This window comes from Vidua macroura, chromosome 21 (genome assembly GCF_024509145.1).
Source record: "Vidua macroura isolate BioBank_ID:100142 chromosome 21, ASM2450914v1, whole genome shotgun sequence".
In the NCBI taxonomy this organism is placed as follows: domain Eukaryota; kingdom Metazoa; phylum Chordata; class Aves; order Passeriformes; family Viduidae; genus Vidua; species Vidua macroura.
In genome coordinates this window covers 3,880,642-3,904,796 of record NC_071591.1, presented here as the reverse complement: position 1 = coordinate 3,904,796, position 24,155 = coordinate 3,880,642, and the positions used below count along the sequence as shown (strand labels likewise).

Here is a 24,155-nt window from a genome sequence, read left to right as displayed (position 1 = left end):
CTGTCTTCCCACTCTGCTCTGGATCCCAAGTCTCACTGCTATTTATTGTTCCAGATCGACTGTGCAGAGCTGGGCTCTGCTTGAGTTCCACGTTCATCTGCACAAAATGCAGCTGTTGCCTCCATCATTTAGGAGAGTTCAGGGTGTTCCCCTGTCCCATTTGGACACCACCAGATTGCCAGCTGGGGCATTTACTTGCAAAGTGCTACTTCTGCTCCCATTTCTAGGGAGAAAACCTGATTCCGGTCAGATGAGTGCAGCCCTCTTGTCTGGAGAGCAGAATTTTGCAACAGAGATCAATTCCCGTCAGTGTGAGGATTCCTGTTTCCCTTTCTGGAAAAGCAAACACTGGCTTGCCTGGATAACAACACCCAGTTGTTCCAGGGGGCATCCAGAGCTGGTGTGAGGTGTGTGGCTGTGCCTGTGCTGATTCCAGTCAGATAAGAGGAGTGCAACCCTCTAATCTGGAGAGCAGAATTTTACAACAGCATTCAATTCCCGTCAGTGTGAGGATTCCTGTTTCCCTTTCTGGAAAAGCAAACACTGGCTGGCCTGGATAACAACACCCAGTTGTTCCAGGGGGCATCCAGAGCTGCTGTGAGGTGCGTGGCTGTGCCTGTGCTGATGAATATGAGCAGCAGAGCTCTGCCCACAGCCTTTTAATGCGAGTGACATCAAAGCCAAAGCCCTGCCTGCTGCCGGGGGGGACCCACAATGCAGCTCGAGGCAGCCGTGGAGCAGCTCCAGGCCCGCTGGCATCACCGCTCTGCAGCCAGACACCCTCCATTGTCAGCCCTGGGGGGCCAGGCCCTGCATGGGGACACGGGGACGGGCCCAGGCCTGGCTTTAGGGGCTGTCCCCTGGGCTGGCTGGAGGAGGGGGTGACACCTGGGGGCTCAGGTGGGCAGCAGGGCGCTGAGGCCCCGGCAGCCGGGGGAGATGAGCTCGCAGGATGAGCAGTTCCCAGCAGCAGCAGCAGCAGCCCCCGAGCCAGCGGCCGCCGATGAGGGCATGACCTGGTGGTACAGGTGGCTCTGCAGGATTGCCGGGGTCATCGGGGGCATGTGTGAGTATCCCCTCCCCTCTGCGTGCCCCCTCCTGCATGACAGAGCTCCTGTCGGGGTCCTGCCACCTTTGTGGGGGTCACGTTGGCGCACGGGGGCTGTGCCACGAAGGGGTTTTGGGGTGATGGGTTGGTGCCAGCTCTGGGGGCTGGTTTGCTGTGTTTGGGGCAGAAGGGAGAGCAGTGGCTGTGCCTGGAGCAGGGTGGGTTCAGCTGCCCACGAGGGATGTGCTCTGTGCTCACCGAGCCTGCTGAACTTTGGCACCCGGCAGCGGGGACGTCACGGGGCAATCTGCAAATCCCCGAGGTTCTTCTTGGCTATGGCACTCCCTGGCACTGATGGGAGCAGCAGCTGAGCCCTGGTGCCTGGCAGGCAAATTAGATGGTTTTACTATGAGCACCAGGCTCACAGGGGTCAGGTCAGGGCTGGAGGAGTGGCCACACAGGGTTTGGTTTATCCTATTTGACTTTTGGGTGCTTATATGTTCCTACAACTTGGTTTTTTTCCCTCCATCCTGACTGTCAGAGCATGTTTCCCATTGCTCCCGTTGCTGATTGCAGAAGGCCTTCCCGTGGGTTTTACTGAAGGTGAAGAATGGTTTTGGTTTGTGCTGTGTGCTTTTAAGGGGTTTGGTGGGACACAGAGAACGGAGCTGCAGACGCAGAGTGAGTTGGCTGAGCTCAGAATTACCTGCTGCTGAAAAAAATTTTCCCAGGGAAAGAGTCTCAGCAACTTTGCCAGAAATCAGCCTGTCCTGGAGTGCTGTTTTGCTACATTCTGTGGAGAGATTAATAGCTCTTAAAAGCAGGAGGGACTGTTATGACCGCTTAGTCTGATCTCCTGCAGAGCACAGGATGGAGAATTTCTTCTGCTTCAGGTCCACGACTTCATGTTAAACAAGAAGGTTTCTCAGCCAGTGCAATCAGCCCTGATTTATTCCATCAGCTGGAGCTTTGTGTCTGATCACTCTCTTCCCATGCCTGCTTTTTGCCTTGGGGCTGGGCTGCACAACCCTACGATGTTTTTGGAGCTGACATTTGCACCCTGTGGTATCACCGGGCAGGCTCCTGAAAGCCCTTTTTGGCCGGGCTGGTAAAACATGTGCTGCTCTCACCCTTCCATGTGCTAGGTGCTGAAATTCTGGAGGTGTGACAGGATTTGGTGGGACTGCTCTGAACACCCCGGCCTCGCCGTGCCCTGCCGGAGGCCCCCGCGCTCCTGGCCCGGCCAGCAGCCAGGAGAACCAGCTGGGAAGTGTCTGTGGAGCAGGTCCCAGGTGGGGGTTCAGAGGAGCAGCTTCTTTCCCACGGGCTGTGGCTGTAGCAGGAGCCTCAGCACTTTTCCTGCAGTTTTATCCCATGCAGAGCTTGGGGTGATGTGGATGGAGGGTGAAGAGCTGGTGGGTCGTGCTGGTGGCACTGCCAGCCTCGTGCTACAGCAGCTCCTGAGTGGTTTGAAAGTGCAAATTTCTTCTTTTTCCCTCTCTGTCTTTGTGTTTCAAAGCAGCTGAATTATACTTGGATTATTTTCCCAACCTTTTGTTCACGGCTCTGCGACCTCGTGGCTTGTTTTTACAGGAAAGATGAGAGTTTTATGTCTTTGGGTGAGTCTGGGAGAAGTTTTTGGAAGAAGAGCCAGGTTCTTTACAGGGTTTGCCAAAGATCTGGGGAGCGACAGCTGGCTCTGGAGCCTTGACTGTCTCTTTATCAGGCAGAGAAAGAGGCACAAAATCTCCTTATGAACAGGGAAAAGGGGGATTGTGGAAAAAACAACCAGTGCCCCATGCTACCTCTTCAAAATGCTGCTTGTTCAGCACCACTTTGTTGAAGGTGGATGGTTTGGAGAAGAGGTGATGAGTAAACCAGCAAGGCTGGAGTTTGCTGTTGTTCTCAGAGCTCGCTGTGAAAGAACAGAACTAATTTATAAGGATTGTGAGCAACTGGATTGTAATGCTGCTACAGGGCTGGAATATTTCTTACAGAAGGAAAAATTCCCTCAGAAAGGAAGAGAAACTTCGTTAGTGGAGGTGAGACCAGCAGACAACATCTGCCACATGCAAACACCTGCAGCCACAGCTTGCTTCAGCCAGAAAAATCCAAGGGCTGGAGCAAGAACCAGACAGACAAGGTTCAGGATCCCTTTCTGGCTCCTGCACACGCTGGCTTGGTGACCTTGGCCAAGTCCCTTCTCTCCTTGTGTTCCTGTTTGTAATGGGACGAGGAGAGTCTGTGGCTTTTGTAAAACACTCTAGGAGCAAAAATAGGCTTGTGTTGAGGACAGTGACCAGCTGCTGGAAATGAATAGAGCCTTTGTAGGAAGGGTGTCCTTCCCCCCTCATTTTAGCTCCCAGTTATTTGTGCTTCCTCAGGGATTCGAGATGGGACAGCAGTTAAACAAATGGCAGAACTGTCTGTCTCCCATAGCTTACGTGCCACGGAGCATTATCTGTGTTTCAACCCTGTTGTGAGGCCTCTGTTCCAAAAGAAAATATTTTAAAAAGAAATCTTTGGCTGGGCAGGGGTGGGATCAGCTCCTGCCCCGGCAGGACAAGGATGTACCAGGCTGTGTGGGACAAGCAGCTCTGCAAAGGAGACCCAAGGTCACCAAGTTGTTCTGTGGCTGTTGGCAGCAGCTCTGGGGGCAATGCTCCTGTGATCCTAAACCTTTGACTCCTTTCCTGCTGCTCCTGCTGACGCGGGGCTTGCTCAGCTCTGCTTCCTGGGTCATTAGTCCTCTGGCAACCAGGCTGGTTGCTGAGCCAGGACTGCTGCAGGGACACTGTGCTGCAGGGTTGTTTTGGAGTGTTTGGGGACAAAACCAAACCAGGAACTTGGCAAAACAACCCCTGGTTGGTTTGATTAGGAAAAAAAAAAAGCCAAACAAAAAACAAACAAACAAAAAAAAACACAAAAAAACAAAACAAAACAAACCAACAAAAAACCACACAACAACTAGCTTGGAAAAGAACATTCTGCTTCCCTTGGTTTGTTGTGTGGTGGAGACCTGCTGGGAACTGCCTGGAGCTCTGTGCTCTGCTATGCTGCTCAGCAAGGCAGGGTCCTGCCCCAGCCCTGGCTGTGTTTTGGGGATAGCTGAGAGGTTTTGCTGCTCTGCTAATTATAAAGTGCCAGAAAGTGACTCAGCATTATTGTCAGGAATGTCATTTCCTGGGGGACAACAAATGCCACGAACCTGGGGTGCTTCCCCCGAGCTCCTTTTCCATCAGCATCCAAGGATTTGGTGGTCACAGGGAATTAGAGCCCCCTGGTTTGGGCCCTGCTCTCCATGCTGCCCACAGCTCCCAGGAATCCTGCTTGCCATTGCTCCTCTCCAGCTGTTTGCACCTGAACAGATCATCCCACCCCCGTGCCTCAGTTTCCCCTGCAGTGTGGGGACACTGACACCGGAACCTGTGGGATGGTGGGGTGAGAAGTGCCCTTGGAGCATGGATATTAGCACATCCTCTGGAATATCCCCTTTGCTAGCTGATCTTGTTCTTACAGGATTCTCCAAAAGATTTTGCGTCCTGTGGACTTAGTTCTAGGAAGTGTTAAAAAATAATGTTTTTTGGTATTTCCTAAGACCAGGAGGTCATTTGCTCATGGGATGACCTTCAATCTGTCCTGTCATTGCCTGTAATTCTGCTTCCCAGCCTGGTAAACAACTATTTTTAAAGGAACTTTGAGGATTCAGCAGTGACTGCTTAAAGGAAACCTTGCAAGCATGTGCCAGGCTTTTGAAGGTCAGGGCTGCTCACAGCAGCTCTGCTCAGGGATCCCCTCAGCAGACACCCAAAATCCTCTATCCAGGGCTGGTCTCATCCTCGGAGAGGGACTCTGCTGCTCTCCATCATCCCCAAGACAGCCTTTAAAGGCTCTAGAATCCATTTTAGCTGGAGTTTTGCAGTGTGATGTTGTTTGCTGAGCGGGTCTCCTCGGGCTCGAGTTCCCGGTGCCAGCTCTGGCCCTGGCAGAGGGAAGGGGCCGTATCAGGTGCCGGGAACACTCTGCAAGTTTAATGAGGCAGCAGGGAGGTGGATGCAGCTCAGCTTGGTCACTGCTGCCTGGTTCCTCTCCCCGAGTTACAGAGCCAGGAGCACTGGGGTTATTTTGGGCTTTATTCACTTCCTTTGGTATCAGCAGAGACCCAAACTCTGCCCATTTCTGGTGAAGCTGCACAGGACCAGCAGTGAGTCAGAGGCTGGGTTCACCTCTGCTGTATTTATTATTTTCCTCTGTGCAAGTCATGTTTCTGCTGAACTTGCCCTGTGCTGCTCAGAGGTGGAACCTGCTGGCACTGCTTGTCTACCTTGGCACATAAAATCCAGGTGCACGTCCTGGACTCCATGTGGAACAAAATGTTGTTCTACACAAGGGAAATAATTGTTGGAACAGCACTCGGAGCAAAAGGATACCAGAGGAGGGCTCTTTTCTGCATTCCAGGCTCCTTTTGGGCCACCAGACCTTTCCACCCATCATCCTGTGCTGCCCTGCAGTGCCCACAGGTGCTGGCCAAGGGCATACAGAGTTGGTCATGGTGGTCACTGAAATCCTCTTTCTTTCCAGCCTGTGCCTTTGCTGGTCTCTGGAACTGTGTCACCATCAACCCCCTGAACATCGCAGCCGGCGTGTGGATGATGTGAGCAGGGTTTCTTTCCATTTTCCTGCTGGGAGGGAGGTATTGTTAACCACACCCCACGGAGGGGGGCAAAGCTTGGGCAGTGGATGGGAGTGAAACATCCTTCATGCTCTGGGAACTGCCAGATCTTGCTCCATCAGGCAGGTTGAGATGCTAGGTTTATTCTGTTTATATTATTTCTTCATGCATTCTTAGGTAAATACTGAGATACCCTTGTCCAAAATAAGTCTGGGGCAGCAGGGCTTGGAAATTTGGAAATTATCAAGAAGTGGGGAGAGCAGAGCAAGGCTCAGCCTCGCCATTCCCTCCACCTGCACAGAGCGTGGAATGTCAGCTCTCTGTGGGCCTGGGGGGCATTGCTGACGCCCACTCTGGTGACTAAAAGCAGGATTAACCCTGGTTTGCTCTCTCTGGAGGCTCAACGCCTTCGTCCTGTTCCTGTGCGAGGCCCCTTTCTGCTGCCAGTTCATCGAGTTCGCCAACGCCGTGGCCGCCAGGGCCGACAGGCTGCGGGCCTGGCAGAAAGCAGCTTTCTACTGCGGGTGAGGATGCTCCTGGGGGCTGATGGTGGGCACATCCCGGGGAAAGAACATCCCCGCATCCCGCGGGCAGCGGGGCCCTGCTCTGAGGGCCGCCCCTGTCTTCCAGGATGGCCGTGTTCCCCGTCATGCTCAGCCTGACGCTCACCACGCTCTTGGGCAACGCCATCGCCTTCGCCACCGGGGTGCTCTACGGCCTGTCGGCCCTTGGAAAGAAGTAAGAGAGGTCCAGCTGCTCGTGGAGGGCAGGGAAGGGGGAGATGGAGCTCCAGGCCTTGCCTCATCTGCCTCCCTGAGGCTCTGCTTTCCTCTTGCCTGAACCGTGCTGAGGTGTGAACGCGGCCAGGGAAAATCTCCCTCGCCTCAGAGCCCTGGGAGGGAAGGTCTCGGGGGCTGCTGAAGCTCTGAGTTTTGGGAGTTCTGAGGGTCCCGCTCTTCTTTCTGCAGCTGTTGGGTGGATGGGCCCAGCTCTGGGGCAGAGAGCAGCTTTGGGGGGTGGAGAGGGCCAGCAAGAGTGGTTTGACCCCTGGAATCCCTTGGCACGAGAGGCAGGCCCCAGCTGGGACAATCCCTGCCATCCCCACGCTGTCCCTTCTCTCCACAGGGGAGATGCCATTTCCTACGCCCGCATCCACCAGCAGCAGAAGCAGATGGATGAAGAGAAGCTCACGGGGAGCCTGGAGGGACAGGCTCTCTGAAGGGCACGAGCTCGGGGTAGCATCTCCTGGACACTGAGATGGTGAAGATGAGGAAATCCACTCTGCCCTTCCCTCTGTCCTCTCCACTCCCTGCTGCACCACGATTGCCCTGGACACTGCAGCAACTGGAAATCTCAGGGGCTGGGGCAGGCTGTGTCCTCTTGTCCTCTCCTCACACCAGCAGCCAGACCTCAGCACGTCGCTCCTTCTCTCCTCAGCCCTCAACCCAAACAGTGCTCCTATTTTTTAATATTTTCTTTTCTTTTTGCTGCAGAGGTGCTGGCTCTCTGAGTGCTGCTTTCCCAGCCTTTCTTTTTTTTTTTTTTTTTTTTTTTGGACTGTCCTCTGGATGGGTGAGGAGGGGCAGAGGACCTGCCAGTGCAGGTTCCACGTGTTTAGGAACACTCCCTGGGATGGCCCTTCCCAGGTACAACATCTAACCCAGGGTTTGCAAAACCCCCTGGTGCTTAAGCTTGGTCTTCTTCCACTATTTTAATTATGGGACCAAGCACTGGAGGCATCACTGCACAGGAAAGGATTTCCAGAAAAAAAACCCATCTAAAGATAAAATCCATCTCTGCAGGGGAGCTGCCAGAGCTGCTGGGCAGGTCCTGGGACCTCCAAAGCACAGTCCCTGCTTCCTCTGGATACAGCTGCAGGCAGTGACTGCCATTTACTTGAATTATGAGAATTAATTACTTTGTCTTAATAAGGGCACTTTTCTTAAGCTTCACTCTTTTACTGGGGCAGAAGGGAACAATATTTGCTGTACCACAGCTGAAAAGGATGTTGTTTCTTGAGCCAAGTGGGATTTTTTGCTGGTGTGAGGGTCACTGATGTGCAGGAGCATTCCTGCCTTGTGAGCCTGGGACTCTTCTCCTGCATCCCTCTGTGGAGGGACCTGCTCTGCTTGCCTGGTACAGCCTTTGTCTTTGGGATTGTGGTTTTTTACATCAATCCTGAGCTGGCTTTGTATGGGAAGGTGGCACAACTTCCCTGTGCAAACAGAGAGGAGGCTGCACCATTTCAGTGTGGACAGCTGGGATGTTTTACTTTGCTATTCCAGGCTCTTTTTGTGGTTTTCACATTGTACTTTCTGTTTGCTTTGTACCATGCAGTACAAAACTGCTCACTAAGTCCAGATCCCCCTCTTCTCATCCCAGTTTGTCACGGGGATTTTAATTTATTTGATTTTATATGGTTGCTTTTTGTTTTGATTAGGAAAAAGGGGAATAATTTTTTTCTAGTTATTTAAGTACTTTGATGGGACTCATTTTCTCTGGATATAGGAGAAGGGAGTGCTCTGTTTCCTGTCCTTCACAGGGCAGCCTCATTTCACCAGGGGTCTCTGAGAACAGGGAGAACCCTGGCTGCTGCAGAATCCCATTTCAGCCTTCAGAGTATTTCTCAGACTCTTCAAAAAACCTGTGCTGTCCTTTGACCCCTTTGTCTTGTTCTGGGCCACAAGCTTGACAAACTGTGTTTTCCCCCTCTTCTGGGAGAGAAAAGGGAGGAAAATTGGGCTGTAACTGCTGGATTGGGACAGCCACTAGCGCTCTGTGTCCCTGTTTGAATCCTTGGGTACAGAGGGGTTGTGCTGTGCTCTGAGAAACGCTGCTGGAGGCCAGTGCTGTCTGTCAGAGGAGTCTGTCCATGCTGAAAACTCTCCTTAGGCCCTGCCCTTCCTCAAGCTGCCAGCTCCTGTGAGCTGCTGCTTCTTCCTCAGGAGCTGTCAGGATTCCCACCAGTCAGGATTTCCAGAGGCCCCTGCCTCTGGATTTGGGCACCCTTTTTGTGCAAAGCCCCTTTCCCCCCACCTTTCAGCTGGGGTTGCTCCAACACCCCTTGTCTGGGACGCAGAGCAGGCACCACCAGCCTGGATTTTTTCCATCAAGGCAGCTTTTTTCCCTCAAAGCTGTGCTGGTTTGGAGCCCCCAGCCCTTGGCTGATCCCTGGTGCTGGATGTAATGCAGGGGCCATTGGCCCACAGCCTCCTGCTGCCTGCAGGGATGGATGAATGTGGGAACAACCTCTGGGTGCTGGTGCTGCCTCAGGAATGGGCACGTGCTTTGATTTCAGGGGGGTGTGGGGAGTTCTGTAGTGTTTAGTAGAGGAATGTTGCACACTGATGCATGTCGATGTCTCTGGTAGTGGCAGCTTTGCTCTGTGAGTAGTTCTGCAGTAGCTTTAGTGTCAGGAGGCCAAAGGCAAAGCAGAGCTCAAGGACTGAGACTTGCAGGGTGGGACCCTCATCTGCCTCTCCTCCTGCAATGGTCCCTGGGGCTGGGGCAGGTGGGTTCTGCTCCAGGGCACCTGCAGGGTCCACTCTGCTCCCTTGGCACCGAGGCAGAAGTCCCAGCAGTGCTGTCACAGTGTTTTGTGGCAGCAGGGTCTGACCCTGGGGCAGAGGCAAGGGGGAAATCTGCATCAATCTGCCATCAGGAGCGGGCAGCAAAGCTCAGCCCCGAGCTGAAAATGGGCCTCAGGGACTCCCCTGAAAGAGCTGAGCTGCAACCTTTGGCCACAGTGCTTGAAGTGTCTGTGCCTGTCACCACTGGAGGTGTCTCAGATCCATGCTCCAAGGGTGGTGACTCCTGCAGGGGCCTGTCTGGAGTGGGAACCCTTGAGAATTTTGGCTGTCTGATGCAGCTGGAACCAAGCCAGATGCTGCCAGCATTGCAGACAGGCTTGTGATAGCATCTGTGGCTTGTAGGAGCTGTAGTGACAGTCAGTGGATGGTCTCACCTCCATGTGGGCCCGTTTGGTGGAGACAGGAAGGAGCTTTAGAGTAGAGTAGCATCACAGTAGTTAAATGCCAGTGCATGGTGGTTGTTAGTTGTGTTTAGAAGCACCCTCGGGGTGCTTGGAGCTGTGCAAGGACAAATGAAGTTCAAACCCTGCTCTGGAGGTTTCACAGGCTCAACCCAAGCCCTGCTGAGGGCATCCAGGCCGGATGGCTGATCCACAGGGGCTCTGTGGGGCACGGTCTGCTCTCCAGGCCTTGGAAAGGAGATGATGTGAGGGCTCAGGGAGGGGTGACACGCTGAGCACAGTGAGCTGTTGGCACCAAGAGCGGAAGGAGCTCTGGGGAGCAGTGGCCTGTCACACACCAGTCACCAGGGCTGCATTTATGCACTGTGCCACTCTTCCACGCCTCTGCCACTCGTGCGTGGCAGCTCCGTGTCCCCTGGGGCTGCCCACGGGGCGTGAAGAGCAGGGCAGAGCTCGCTGCTCTGGGCAGGAGCTGCTTCTGCAGCACCCATTGATTCTCTGTGTGTGCAGTGAATAAAAACACCATTCTACCTCTGGAAAGGGCCACTGTGATTTCTCACACTCCAAACCTTGTAGCAAAAGCCCTGGGACTCGCTGTGCTGAAGGAAGGAGGTCACTCAGAAAATGCTCCTCCAGTGAGGTTCTCTCAGGAGCTGAAGAGTCCAACCTCGTTTCCTAGTGGGGCATTTCCTCCTTAGGCTGAGCCCTGGGAAGCTCAATTCATCTCTGTCATTTTTTCCTCAGGAAAAAACATCCACTGTCTTCAGGGAAGGGTTTCACTGAAGTGAAGATATCAAGACCTGGTCCATAGCCATGTGAGAAAGAGAATGCTCGAGCACAGGGCTGCCAGAAATCCTGATCTTCAGAAAGTCAGTGGAAACCAGAGGCTCTTGAGACCTCTTGTAGCCAGGCCATGCTTAGAAAAAGTTGTGTTCAAGCCAGGGCTGAACATCTTTCTGGAAAAGGGTCTCAGCAGCAAAGGGTAGGTTTAATACTGAATGTTTTCTGTGTTTTTTTATTTTGGCCCACCACTTTCCCTCTGTCCTAGGCTGTTTTAAATTAATGCTGTGATAAAGCACATCTTCTCTTAGGTGATTTCTCATCTCCTGCTGCAGGAGATCAGAATGGCAGCTGGCACATCTGGAGGGCTGGCTCAAACACGCTGTTTTACCCCCTGCTTCCTCGGGACAGCAGGCTGAATGTCCCAGGAACAGCCCTCAGGCTGCCAAGTGCATTTCAGGAGCTTGGACAAATGCTTGGGCACATCATGTCCCAGCTCAGCCTTTGTGCTTCTGCCCTTTTGGGAGGAGTCAGGTTGGACTGAGCAAGGCCATTTGTTCCTCACAGCCATAACCACCTCCTGCAGCCATGTTTTACCTCGGGTTAGCTCTAAAAAATAATTATGAAAGGTTCTTAGTCTTGCAGCACACACAGGAAAGGGGTAAGACTGGTTTGCTACTAACTATGCAGTTGAAATCTCAAAGTAATAGAGGTGGAGGCACATCCACCTCCCTCTTTGTGGGTCAAACCCCACCCCAGCACAAAGTGTTGTCAGTACTCACTGTGTCTTTCCCACAGGGAATCACTTGCACTACAGCTGGATGTTTGTCTGTTCCCATTCTTTTGTCCTGGGTTTTCTTTGTGAACTGTATTTGGTCTTATTCATTAGGCTTCTAGTGTAATGTGTGTTTTTAGAGCAATAAAACGTGGCAGTTTTTTTATACAAAAGGTCTGGCTCTGCCTCTTTCACAGTCCTTGAGTGCCTGAGACTCCTCTGGGGAGCTGCAGGCTGCTGTGGTCCCCTTGCCACAGTCCTGCTCTGCCTCTCCCATCCCTCCCTTCTCTGCAAATCAAGGCAATGTCTTGCAGTTGGAGGCAAAACTGTTTTATTCTTGCAGCTACATGATGAGCTTTTGCCAGAACAGCTCCAGCTGTAAACTCAGCTCCAGCCAAGCCCTCGGGCTGCTGAGCAAAGGGCAACCATGGTCTCCTGTCCACACTGTTATTCTTCCAGGACACCTTTATCTCCAGCCTGTCCCTGCTGGTGACCTGCTCCCATCCCAAGGGTTGACAGGTAGTGTTGTGTGACAGGAGGAGAAGGTAAAGTTCCAGCTGGCAACTTCTACAGCCAGAGCAAGATGATCATTGGTGCCCCTTCCTCTCCCACATGGAGCTCCAGCCTCCACTTCCAGCAGCACAAGTTTGCTTTGCCCTCAGCCTGGGCAAGGACAGCTCCTACCTCAGGAATGACCTCCGGCCAGTCCTGAAAAAGGCCTCGATCTGCTCCAGGGACCTGCCTTTGGTTTCAGGGACACAGCAGCCTGTGAATAAGATGTTCCCAGCACTGATGACAGCGAAGAACAGGAAGGGCACATCGAGGCCAAAGGCGTTCTGGAAAGCGGGGCAGAAAGCAGCTGTGAGCTGGTGCAGAGGGGGGCTGAGGAGGGGCTGCTGACACCCCCTGGGCAGTACCCACCACGACTGGGAGGAAGAACTGGGTCAGGGTGAAGGCTGTCAGCCAGCTCACGACCACACAGAGGCCCGAGGCGACCCCACGGGCTTTGAGAGGGAGGATCTCCGACATCAGCAGCCAAGTGATGGGGCCCCAGCCCATGGCGTAACCTGCAGGGGAGGAGGGCAAGGGGGCCAGGCTTTGAAGGTCACTGAGGAGAGCAGAAGAGCCCTGAGCAATCCTGCCCTGCAACCACAGCAATCATTATCCCTCCCATTCGTGTCATTCCTCAAAGTGACTTCAGATGCCACCTTTCTTGCTCTTCCAGGGACATCTGCCTCCCTTCCACCTCCAAACCCAATCTCCTTGCTCCACATCACTCTGCCTTGGATGAGAAACACCCTCCCCTGGCTGGTGGCCAGTCCTGTGCTCTCTGCACCTACCCATGATGAAGAACATGGTTCCCAGGAGAGGGATGAGGGTGATGTAGTTTGTTGGCTCAGCAGGGAGGTTGGCAGAGCTCACCAGGGTGGTGTTGGCCACGGTGCCGTTGTGAGAAGCTGGCACAAAGTGGATGTAGAGCCCCATGGTCAGGTTGGAGACCAACATCACACCAGCTGTGGAGAGAGGCAGCAGCACAGTGAGAATGATGGGTGAGTGATCCTCTCCACGCCAAGCTCCTGGGAATGCCCCTGCTGAGGAGCTGAACCACCACCAAGGGAAAGAGACTTCCCTGCCTCCCTTCCTGAGCCCTGTAGGGCTGAAGTTCCCACTCCTGCACACTCGCAGAGCTCCTGAAAATCCCCCAATAAGAGCTTCCCTTGGGAAGACAGTGGGAGAAGTGGAGAGAGCCATACCTGATACAAACAGGAGAATCTTCCTCCCAGCTTTGTCCATGGACACAGCAGCAATGGCCACCGCGGACAGACGCACCAGGCCAACCAGAGCTGCATCGTACTCTGCTTTCTGCAAAAAACCAGTGGGGAAGCTGAGCTGGGGGAAGGGGCAGCTGCCTACAGCTGCTGATGACTTGGCCAAGGCTGTTCTCCCAGTAGGAAACTGGAGATGATGAGCCTGCACTCAGAGGAGGAGCAGGGACACAGTGGGGCCAGTCCTGCTCCCCATCCTCCCTCAGCCTTTTGCAAGGCAGGTCCTTTAAAAAAGGGTTTTATGTCTGTAGGGAAGTGGGAGCATTGGGCAACCCTCAGTGAAGGCCCAGGCAGCCCGAGCAGGAGCTGAAGCCCAGGGCTCACCAGGATGACAGATGTTCTCTTGAATATTGGCTGCAGGTACACAAGGATGCAGGTGACCCCCGAGAGCTGCTGCAGGAACCTCATTCCCCCCGCGATCAGGATGGGCTTGTAAAGGAAGGGGTCCTTGAGCTCAGCACAGGAAACCCGACGGCTCTGGAGGGGACAAATGCAGAAACACCTCTGGAAACCATCTGGCATCCAGAGGGTGGCTCAGGAGTTGCTCAGGGGATGGATTTTGCGGTTTTCATGTTACATTTCCCTGTGCTGAGCTTCCTCACCTGCTTCCTCAGGCTGTCCTTGATCTGCTCGTACTCCCGGCCATAATCTGTGTCCTCACCCCGCAGCCAGCACAGGGAGCCCAGAGCCTCCTCCTCCTTGCCCTGGGAGAGCAGGAACCGGGGCGAGTTGGGCATGAAGCAGAGCAGGAGGACCATGGCAAGCACTGGCACCTCCCCGGCCACGGCCAGCCAGCGCCAGTCCAGGACCAGCCCTGCCAGAGCAGCACAGTTAGGGGAAAAACACTCAGGAATGGGTGTCCTGGCCTTGCCTTCACCTGGGCACCCCAATGATTTCATTTAATAAACCCATCAGGAAAAATAGTCATAATTTAAAAAAAAAATATATTTTGAATGTATTCTCTCTTATCACAGCAGCATTTCCAGCAGTATGATATGGGGAAATGCCAGCAAATCTGGGAGTATCCAGCAAGATCCTGCTGCAGCCAGGGCATGTGCTGGCAGGTGATGCACAGGGATATCTTTGTGTGCTGCCCTTGAGCCCTGGCAAAACCTCATCAGGACCTGGGTCTGCGGGCACAGCGATGGCCACAGGTCCATGTGGGCTCCATATGGATTCATCCCTCAGAGCACACACACCAGGGCACGGGGCATGAATGACCCTGTCCAGCCCCCCTGTCCAGCACAGCTGTGGTGGTGGGTATGAGGGCAACAAACCCTCACCTGCTGAGAAGGTTGTTTATTTTAAGCTCTCCCTCCCCACAGTGTTGCCCTGGACACTGGGACACCACGGAGATACTTGCCCAGAGCGTACAGGACGAGGGAGCCCAGCACTGCCATGATCTGGGGACAGGCACCCAGCATCCCCCTGACCCCCGGGTGGGAGATCTCCGAGATGTAAACCTGGACAGGGACAACACACACTTCACGGAGCTGCACCATCCCCTTGTCACCCGCTGCTCCTGCCCTCTGTCACCTCAAACTCACACCCTGTGACTAGAGGAAACACAAATTGCTGGGGAATTGCCCTCTCAGGGTGGGGAGCTGATGGGTCCAGCTGCATCTGGCCAGAGGAGAGGACAGCCTGGCCGGCAGCACCACTTCCCTCCTCCCCGCTGTGTGCGAGAAGTGCTCCAGTGCCTCCGTTACTGGAAAGAGGTGCCCTGCTGTTACTCAACTCCTGCCTTCCCCTCTGTGTGAAACACGAGCGTGGTGTTTGGGAGGAAATAACTGCTGGGAGGAGCAGGGGCCGAGGACCTGCCTTGTCTTTCCTGCAGGCGAGGAAGTCCAGCACCAACAGCGGGCACACCCTCCCCAGCCCTGGTGCTGACCTGCTGCATCCTCCCCATCCCCGCTCGCCCAGACACAGCCCTGGGGCTCTGCTGATGCCTCCGGAAAGCAGCGAGGTGCCCCAGCATCATCCCCCAGCTCATCCAGGGTACCACAGCACCTCCTGCCCTTCCACCCCCAGCCCGGCCTCAGCACCTGCTGCCCTGCATTCCCCTGGCACATTACCGGGATGGAGGCAGAGGTCACTCCGCCGGCATAGCCCGTCAGCACCCGGCCCAGCAGCAGCATCCAGAGGCCCTGGGCTCCGGCCAGCAGCGCGTATCCCAGCGCCGAGGGCAGAGCCGAGAACATGATGCTCAGCTTGCGGCCCAGGCAGTCGTTGAGCAGCATCGTGCTGAGCCCGCCCGCCGCCGCTCCCAGCGTGAACACCGACTGCGGGGCATGCAGAGAGAGGGGCTGTGTGAGCCTGGCATCCTCCCGGGCATCCCCCGGCTCTGCCCCCATCCTGCCCCCCAGCTCCTTACCCCGAACCAGGGCACTGTGTGAGCCCGGCTCTGCCCACTCTGCCCGCAGCCTGGCAGGGATAACCCCGCTCCTTACCCCGAACCAGGGCACTGTGTGAGCCTGGCATCCCCCGGCTCTGCCCGCAGCCTGGCACGGATAACCCCGCTCCTTACCCCGAACCAGGGCGCTGTGTGAGCCCGGCTCTGCCCGCAGCCTGGCAGGGATAACCCCGCTCCTTACCCCGAACCAGGGCGCTGTGTGCTGGTCCAGCCTCAGCGCAGGGCTGGGATGAGCCTCCAGGGCAGGGATGACGGGGGAGGGATAAACCAGGGCGAAGCCGAAGCTGAAGTTGCCCAGGACAGCGGCAAACACAGCCAGGTAGAGCCGCTTGTTGTGGAGGCTCCTGAGGGAGGCACGGAGAGACACGCACGTGTTGGGTGCCAGCAGAAACTTAAACCTGCTTCCCCCAGCCTTTGCCGAGGCTCTGGTGGCACCCACGGAGGGATTTTCCTGGGGAATGGCTCTGCGCTGGTGGGGTTTCTCTGTGCTAGTGCTTCTCTCTGTGCCAGGCAGTTTTCAGGGGGTTCAACAAAGCAACAAAAGCAGAAGCTGGAGCTGGGTGGCCCCACAGACCCAGCGGCAGCCGGTTCATCCCAGCAGAGCAGGGAAAAGGTTCTTTCAAAGCCCCCGTGGCCCCCAGCAGGACTTCTTGCCCCCATAGGAGTCACACAAAGCCATCAGGTTTCCAAGTGGGCTCATCCAGCCACCTTGGGCAGGATGAGATCCCGTCTCAAAGCAGCTCAGCAATGGCAGGAATATGGAACAGCTCTTCCCCCAGCTCCCCCCATCCCACTGCCCTCGGGATGGGGGGCACAGCCCAACCTCTGCCCACCCTGCGGCCCCAGCCTGCTCCTCACCTCAGGTACTCCTTGTCGAGCCTCCGGGCAGTGCTCTCGGGGAAGGTGCGGTACGAGGAGCTCGTTTTCCTGACGAGGGGCTCGCGGTCCCTGTGCTCCATGGCCGTGCGCTGCTGCGCCCGGGGCGGATGCTGGGGCTGCCCAGGGGAAGGGGAAGAAGAGGCAGCTGAAAGCGAAAGGGGAGAGGCTGCCTGGCGTTGCCTAATCAGAGAAATCTGTGCCTCGTGGGCTTACACCCGGCTGCCCCTCAGCAGGAAACTGGGTGGGGGGGTGGAAAACCAGCAGGAGGAGAGCCACGGGGTGACTGCGATGGTGACAGAGGCGTCCTGCAGTCTTCACCCTGCCCAGCCCCACGGACACCAAACCCTCCCCCTGCAGTGACACTTGCAGGGATGGTCCTCACAGAGCTGTGTTCACCAGCAGAAACATCCCTTTGCTAAGGCCACGTCTCTCCCATTGAGGAACTGGTACCAGTCAGACCGGCCCAGTGCTGCCTCTGTTTACAAGGGAAAATTCCATCTGTGGGAGCCTCCAGAGCCACCCTGGGAAAGGGTTTCCAGTGTAGAACAGAGGTGGGGAAGAGGCAGGAGAGGAAAGCAGAGGGAGGTGAGCATGGAGTGGGCACAAGGAGCAGGGGACAGGGATGAAGGGCAGTGATGAGGATGGAAATGGGAGAGCAGCACCTCTGCCACAAGGGGTGGGCCCCAGGCTGCCCATGGGTGCATTTGCCCCCTCACCCTGCTCCCCCCAACCCCTCAGGGCTCTGTGGGCAGTGTTGTGCTGGGACATCTGCGGGTCCAAACTCATGCTGTGGGAAAGGGCTTAGTCTGTGTCTTGCTAGCTCTGAACCAGAGCCACTTGCATTTAATTATCACAAGCTCTGTTTCCCCAAACTACCGCAGTGCTTCTCTTGTTTCCATCATTCCCCTTGGCCCCTGGTGCTTTTTGGAACACGTAGATGGTTTCTGCACCCCGAGGTCTGCGTGGGGGCTGCAGGGACACCTCAGGAGCTGCTGTGTCTTCCCTCTGCACAAGCTGGTTCTCCTTCTGCAACCACCAAGAGCTGCCTTTACTGTCTGAGCCTGCAGGGGATTTACAGCTGACTCAGGCACTCGGGGCTCTGATTTCCCCGTAGGAAGAAAGGTCATGGATTGGTGGGACAGAGGGGTGGGCAGGACAGTTCATCCAGAAACATTTCAGCTCTGTGTTGGTCTGAGCAGGGAGGTCACAACAGACCTGGAGCTGGTCCCTGTGACCACGGCTCCCCTTCCATCAGCAGGCACCATCAGTTTCCTCCCTTGCTTGCACTTTGCTCCATGAGTTTGGGCTGGCTTCCACTACACGATTTTGCAGCGTCCATCCCTGAAACACAGAGGGTTCTCCAGTTTCTGTGCAGATTTGTCAACTGCTTCGAGCAGGAAATTACTTTGTGTCTTGAAAACCCTCCAAGCACCTGTAACGCCGGGAAGCTCGGGGGGGAGCTGCTGTCTGTGCTGCTCTTGGCTCGGGGCTGAGCTCCCGGGCTGGTCTGTCCCTGAGTGTCCCCTGAGGAAAGGGGTCCCTCGGGTGTGGTGGAACAGGTCCTCGCACCACATCCTCGCTTCTCCCTTTGCTGTTTTTTTTTCCCTAAAAGTTCATTTTTGGTAAGGAATAAGGGATCCACCACCGTGCTCCAGATCTCCCTGACCTGCTGTGGGTCCTTCCAAAACAGACAAGGGGTGGGTGAGGTGAGAGCAGACTCAGTGGCAGCGTTGTCTCTGGTGGGCTGTGCTTGGCCATTGTCACATGGCAGTGGCTCCTACACGTCTGCAGCAAATAACAGCTCCAGGGTGAGCTGGGGAGGGCTGAGGTGCCCACTTTGGGAAAGCAGAGCAACCCCTGGCTGATTAAAGGGCAATCTGGTTTTGCTGAGAGCTGTTGGCTGCCTCGGCTGAATGATGCATTGCTCCAGCTCCCCAGGACCTTCCCCCCTCCAACAGCTGGGAGATAGATCACGAACATATGCAAAAAAATAACCAGCATCAAAGCCACTTGGCAACTCAACTAACCCAATTCATAAATTAATTTCTATCCCTCTTGTAAGGGAGAAATCAGTCACTCCTCGGGGCTATCCATCTCTATCGCTCATCTGGCCACATCCTTTCATAAATCTTGCTGTGAGTCTGAGCTGGTGAGTGCTGGATCAGGATGGAAGAACGCCCGGTGTCTGTGCTGGGCTGGGGCAGCCCCAGGGCTGGTTTGCCCTGGGCTGGGGCAGGGATGGTTCTCTCTGCATCCCCCACATCCTGAGGCTGGAGCAGAGCTGGGGTTTTGCAGCGTGGTGCTGCTTGGAGGGTGATTTTGGGGAGCGTGGTCCCTGTTGAGGAGCAGTCAGGGTGCTGCAGAGGTACAATGATGAAATATTTCCAGCGTGTGCTGGGTTTGCAGAGCTGTGCAGGAGGTGGCTGCTGGGGACACATGGGGTGAAGGTGGTGCTCGCTGGGGTCTGGCCTGGTGTTGGATACACCCCTGGGAGGTGCAACTGGGGGACTCCCAGCTCAGGAAGCAGCTCCAGCTGCTCCTCCCACAGCTTTCCAAAACCCCACGCCTTTGGAAAATAATGCCTGCACCCCCAGCTCCCTGGGCATCAGCACCTGGAGCCCAGGTTAGCTTTTCCAGCCAGGCAGACAGAGCTCAGCTCTTCCCTGGCTGAATCCCTCAGCCCACTCCCCCCCAGAGGAGAAAATCACCACCTCTCAGGCTGCCATCTGTTTGTTTTGTCAGATTCTGAACTTGCTGAAACGTCTTTCGATTGGTGAAGGAACGCAGAGTAGAAGAGCAGAGCCTGGCAGGCTGCATGGTGAGTGGAAAACAGTTTTTTTTGGGGCTTTCTGGAGTTTGAAGGCCTGATGATGGATGTGCATGAGAGGGATGGTAATGGCTTTGTGAGTATCCAAACACAGAGCAGAGGAATAACTCTGCCTGATAGACTGAGAAATGTGTGTGGGACAGGATCCTCCCCGCTCCAACACGGAGCTGAATGATGGAGTGCTGCAGGTTTTGGGAAGGGAGGCTGGCATGGGCTGCATGTATTGGAAAAAAGGTGCAATCCTATTGAAATCCTATTAAATCTTTGCTGTGAATGCTTTGGAAAAAGCTGCATCTTGCCTCGGAATGAGGCTGGCGGAGCTTGCAGAGATCTGAGAAGGACTCGTTGTGGTTCTGACCTGCTGGGCAGGGCTGGTGCTCCCTGTGCCTCCTGGCTTCCCTTTCCCTGCCTTCCCACTCTGCTCCCAGTGTCCAGACCTACTGACAAAAGTGATGGGTTTATGTGGAAATTTTGTGGGGATAAATATTTGCCTGTCAGCAGGGCTGGGTCCAAGTGTGATTTCTCATGTGCCATTTGGAAATGACATTTCCAAACAAAATTAGAATTTCCCATTGGGGTTATCTGGGTTTTTTTTGTTGTTTATAAGTTGGAAAATGGTTGAATTTGAGGGATTTCCTTGTTGCCATGCAAATGGAAGAGTTGTTCATGTCCCCATGTTTGGAGTGAGAGGTTTTAGTGTCCCACTTCCAACCTGGCTACCTCAGGAGCTGGGATGAGCTGGAAGATGTGTGTGCCCTTCAGCTGGCTGGGGAATGTACCAAAAGTGGGATGTTTTAACCTGCTTGTGGGACTTTTTTTGCTGTCACATGAAATCCCCATGACCCACAAATTCCAGTGGCTGTGGGTACAAGTGAAACTGGCACAGTGGATAAAAAGGGGACGTGGGGAAAGGTTCTGGGTTTCCAGCCCTTCCTATGCCATGTGGTGACTTTGTCACTCACTGTCACTTCTGTGACAGCTTTGGGTGTGAGCAGTGTCAGGGCAGGACACTCTTCTGGGTCCTGAATGTCCCCAGGGCTCTCTCAGGTGGCTCCTGAGAGAGGGAGGGATCCCTGGATGTCCTCGCACCCCTTGGATCTGTCCTGCCTTGCCTGGGTGCTGTGGTGGGGGTCACCTGTGCAGTGACAATCGCAGGGCTGGGTGTCCCCAGGGATGCTGTGCTTTTGGGTTTTCCACAAAATCCAGCTCTGGGCAGGATGGGCTGGGATGTGGCTGCTCCCAGCTGGGGTGGGCCCTGCTGGCTCTCAGTGCCCTGGTGCTGAGCCAGGGTGGGGTTTGGGTGCTGGGTGAAAACTTGGTGAGCACAGGGCTGTGTCGCTATTGGACACAAAGTGAGTACACAGAAGCTTGGTGAGTTCAAGAGAAAAAAAAAAGCCAGTTTTATTTCTGACCTTGCAATATATAGCATTCCAAAAGTGACAGCGGATTGGAGGGTGAAATTGCCACCTCTCCAACCACACTGGTCAAACCAACAGCCCATCAATTCTCTCCTCCCACAAAGAAGAATGCAAAACAATCATTATTTACATGGACAGTGCGTGAAAACTCCAGTAGAAATATGTAAACATTATCAGAAGGCATATAAAACTTTTAAAAGAACTTTAAAACTTTCAAAAGAACTATAAAAGAAAACCTAACACTTTTAAAAATCAGGGCAACAGGGCTGCACATCCATGGGAATCCCTGCAGGGATGTCTGAGAGGCTGACGCTGACCTGTGACCTTGGGATGATGATTCTGCCACTGCCAGGCTCAGCCCACATCAGGATGCAGCCACAGGGGCTAAAAATTGAATTTTAAGAACAAATGCAGGAAATATCCTGCACATCCAGAGGCACCAGCAAGGTTTTAGATAGCCTGTATTTGCTGGCAGGTGGCAGGATAAATAAAATTATTTGAAGAAAAATTTTAATATTTTTTTTTACTGTGTCCCTTTGGAGCTGTGGACCAGGCTTTGGAGCAGTGCCTGTTGTGATGCCACAACCTGAATTTTTTGGATCTCCCTTCCTTTGCCCACTTCTGCTGGGTATTTTGAAGTTACTTTTTCTTTGATGGCAAGGACTGGATTTCTTTACACTTGGGACAAAAAATCTCCCCCCTGAATTCCTGAGAGCTGCTGCCTGCTCCTTCTTTGGCTCTGTGTGGGTTTTGCCTGTTTAATATGATTAAAAAAAAAAAAAAAAGAGGAAAACAAAACATATCATTTCCTTGCTTTAATGTGAGCCAATTATGGCTTGCAGGCTGTTAACTTCATCACCACTTCTTCCAACAAATCTCTTGGTAAAATAAACCACAGCAGAGCTGCCTTCCCTGGGCCTGCTGTCCATCACAGCCTGGAGCCACGGCATTTTATCCATCCCCCCTGGCTGGAAAAAAAAAAAAAAAAAAACAAACCCAGTGGCTCTGTCCCACACATGCCCACTAAAATATCCCAGCACTTGTTGTACATCTGCTGACGGATACCAACTGGAAAGGAGATTAGGGCTCAGACTCCGCGCTGGGCTGTCTGCCCCTCCTAATGAGGAACACATTGGAGCATGACTGCAGCTCCAAATGGCAAAATCAGGAGGGTTTGGGAGGGTGGAGGGTGCCAGGGCGTGGGGCAGAGGGATTGGAGTGTGCCAGCAGCCAGGGAGAGCCCACAGGGGCTGTGTGGGGTGCTGAGCCCAGGGGACACCGGCAGTCGGGGACACCTGAGCTGCTGTCAGGGCTGGCACAGGGTACCAGGGATGCTCTCTGTGCTGTCCCCAGGGGCCTCCTGTCCCTGCAGTGCCCTGCCCATCGCCCCCAGTCACACCTTGAGGCAGGTCTGACCCCTCCAACACCTCCTGTCCCTGCACTGCCCTGCCCATCGCCCCCAGTCACACCTTGAGGCAGGTCTGACCCCTCCAACACCTCCTGTCCCTGCAGTGCCCTGCCCATCGCCCCCAGTCACACTTGAGGCAGGTCTGACCCCTCTGACCTGGGCACTGCTGGCTCAGGGACCTGGAGCTGGGTGTAGCCAGCTCCGGTGGAATCCCACATACTGCAGGGCACCTTCTGTGTGGTGTTGCCCAGCTGCTTCGCCTTGGGAAGAAAAATGCTCTTGGCATTCACAAGCCTGTCAGGGCCATCCCCAGGAATGGTGCAGGATCCCTGCTTTTCCCACCTTTGGCCACAGTCATTTCCCTGGAGGTTTGCACTGGGACCCACAGACCCTGCACCCGTTTGCTGGTGACTGCATCCCCATCTCATTGCTCCATCCCCTGGCTGGGATCCAAGGCAGGAATGTTAATTTATTTTTATTTATTTTGTGGCTAATTTGGGACTTTGGGCAGACCTGGTACTGCCTTCTCCCTCCCTCTGCTGCAGTATCCTGTAAAAAGGCCAAGATGAGCTGGGATTCCCATACAAGGGCCAGTGGGAGGCAGCTGCATCCTCAAAGCAGATGCTTTGAGAAGAATCAGGAGCTTCTGATAAGCCCATTTTTATAGGCACCTTTTAACCTGTTTATCCTGCTGCCAGAAAATCTCGTGGATGAAATTCGGAGTGAAAGCAGAGACCTGAAAGCACATTTCTGCCCCGCTGCTGATCTGTAAATGGGATAATCTTGTTACAGCCACCTGTTAACCCTGCAGAGACTCTTGAGGATTTCTGGGCAGATATTACATTATTTTAATGGCATAACAGTGTCCTGTCCTGTGATCCTGGGTTGTCCCCAACACCCCAGCCCTCAACTGCTTTCCCATTTGATATCACTGAAAGTGACACTAAACAGCTTCAGTTAAACCAAGGTGGATTGGAGGTTTTGGAAGCTCGTGGTGCGCCAGGATTTGATTCAGGAGCCTTTAGGGTGAGCCCTATGTTCGTTAGAATATCCTCAGGGACCTTCATGACTTTGAGTTTCTCTCAATTTTGTGACTGGATAGAGAAGAAAAAACCCCAAAACCGTGTCCTTGCCATGGCAATTAACTCATGTGCCCATGCCACGGAGCTCCTTTCCCTTCCCACCAGCTTTGCAGCAGCTCCTCTGGGATGTTGTCCCTGCACTTTTAAACCCCACAGGCCGCGTGTCCCCTGCAGCCCCTGAACTCTCGGTCACCCGGCAGGTAGGGCTGACCCCAAAATTCATTTCCCTTGGGAAAGCCTCCTAAGCCCCTTGCACATCCCACTGCCCCCCGGGTCCCTAACGGGTGAGCCAGACCTTGCAGGAGGATGGGACGTGGAAATCCAGGAGCAGGGATGGCAGGTGCCACCCCTCGCTCGGTGCCTGTCCCCTCCCGAGAGCTCCCTGGACTTTTTGGGTGTTTGCGGCCCCTGGGGCTGTGCCCGTGTCTGGAGGAGCTCATGTGAAAGCCATTAGAAAGCGTAAGGAAAGGGAGCACGACGGTTGGGAATGGTTTTGTTTGGGTTTCTGAAACGTGCGCATGAAAACACTGTGTGGTTTTCTGACAAATTTGAACCAGCGCTGCTCAATCCGCTCCAGCGCTGCTACTGTTGATCTTGCAGACTGTAAAGCATTTATTGGAGCTGCTTGAGGCGAACTTAAGCATCTGTGGAATAACAAGTCCAGGAAGTAATTGCATCCACAAGGAAAATATTTTTATGTATAATTCAGTGACCCATTTTATAAACATTGTGGTTCCACCTTGGACTTTTTTTTTTTTTTTAATCCTTTTTTTTTTTTCTTTTCCCCTTTTTTTTTCTTCACCCGCAGCCTTTCCTCTCCAAATGTCTGGGTTTAGTGATCCATGTGGGGCTGTGTTTAGTGGCTCTGTGGTGAGGGTTTGGCGTGGCATGGGGCGGGAAGTGGAGGGGAAAACCCTGGTGCTGCAGGGAGATGAGGGTCCAGCTCCGAAGGTGGCACCACAGTGGGGTGCTCCAGGGAAGCAGAGACAGCGTGGATTGCTCCTGCTGAGCTTGGCAGGCACAGAGGAATTGTTTC

The 24,155-nt window shown here is 54.3% G+C and overlaps 2 protein-coding genes across 3 annotated transcripts; one reads left to right on the top strand and one right to left on the bottom strand.

Annotated features, from left to right (window-relative positions):
* The first annotated feature begins 715 nt into the window (after positions 1-715).
* CACFD1 (calcium channel flower domain containing 1) lies at positions 716-7,270 on the top strand. 2 transcript variants are annotated; one of them, XM_053996700.1, is made up of 5 exons: positions 716-1,066; positions 5,630-5,702; positions 6,119-6,244; positions 6,351-6,458; positions 6,846-7,270. In XM_053996700.1, the coding sequence occupies exons 1-5, from the start codon at positions 940-942 to the stop codon at positions 6,937-6,939; spliced, it is 528 nt and encodes a 175-aa protein (XP_053852675.1). In that variant the 5' UTR covers positions 716-939; the 3' UTR covers positions 6,940-7,270. The 2 variants fall into 2 exon arrangements, with proteins under 2 accessions (XP_053852675.1, XP_053852674.1); XM_053996699.1 differs by lacking the exon at positions 716-1,066 and having other exon boundaries at positions 5,204-5,702.
* Positions 7,271-11,593: 4,323 nt separating this feature from the next.
* On the bottom strand, positions 11,594-16,464 carry SLC2A6 (solute carrier family 2 member 6). Its single transcript, XM_053996483.1, has 10 exons — positions 16,364-16,464; positions 15,687-15,849; positions 15,168-15,374; positions 14,456-14,555; positions 13,695-13,906; positions 13,417-13,569; positions 13,021-13,129; positions 12,607-12,780; positions 12,188-12,333; positions 11,594-12,102 (listed from the first exon to the last, which is right to left on the bottom strand). Exons 1-10 carry the CDS (start codon positions 16,462-16,464, stop codon positions 11,947-11,949), a joined length of 1,521 nt encoding a protein of 506 aa, XP_053852458.1. The 3' UTR covers positions 11,594-11,946.
* Between the last annotated feature and the right edge of the window lie 7,691 nt (positions 16,465-24,155).

Coding starts and splice junctions, on each gene's coding strand:
- CACFD1 (XM_053996699.1), top strand. CDS start 5,410: ATGTGGAACAAAATGTTGTTCTACACAAGGGAAATAATTGTTGGAACA. Junction 5,703..6,118: donor GCAGCCGGCGTGTGGATGAT/GTGAGCAGGGTT, acceptor CTCTCTCTGGAG/GCTCAACGCCTTCGTCCTGT. Junction 6,245..6,350: donor AAAGCAGCTTTCTACTGCGG/GTGAGGATGCTC, acceptor CCTGTCTTCCAG/GATGGCCGTGTTCCCCGTCA.
- SLC2A6 (XM_053996483.1), bottom strand. CDS start 16,464: ATGGAGCACAGGGACCGCGAGCCCCTCGTCAGGAAAACGAGCTCCTCG. Junction 14,556..15,167: donor TGACCTCTGCCTCCATCCCG/GTAATGTGCCAG, acceptor GTCCCTGTCCAG/GTTTACATCTCGGAGATCTC. Junction 12,103..12,187: donor AGTTCTTCCTCCCAGTCGTG/GTGGGTACTGCC, acceptor CCCGCTTTCCAG/AACGCCTTTGGCCTCGATGT.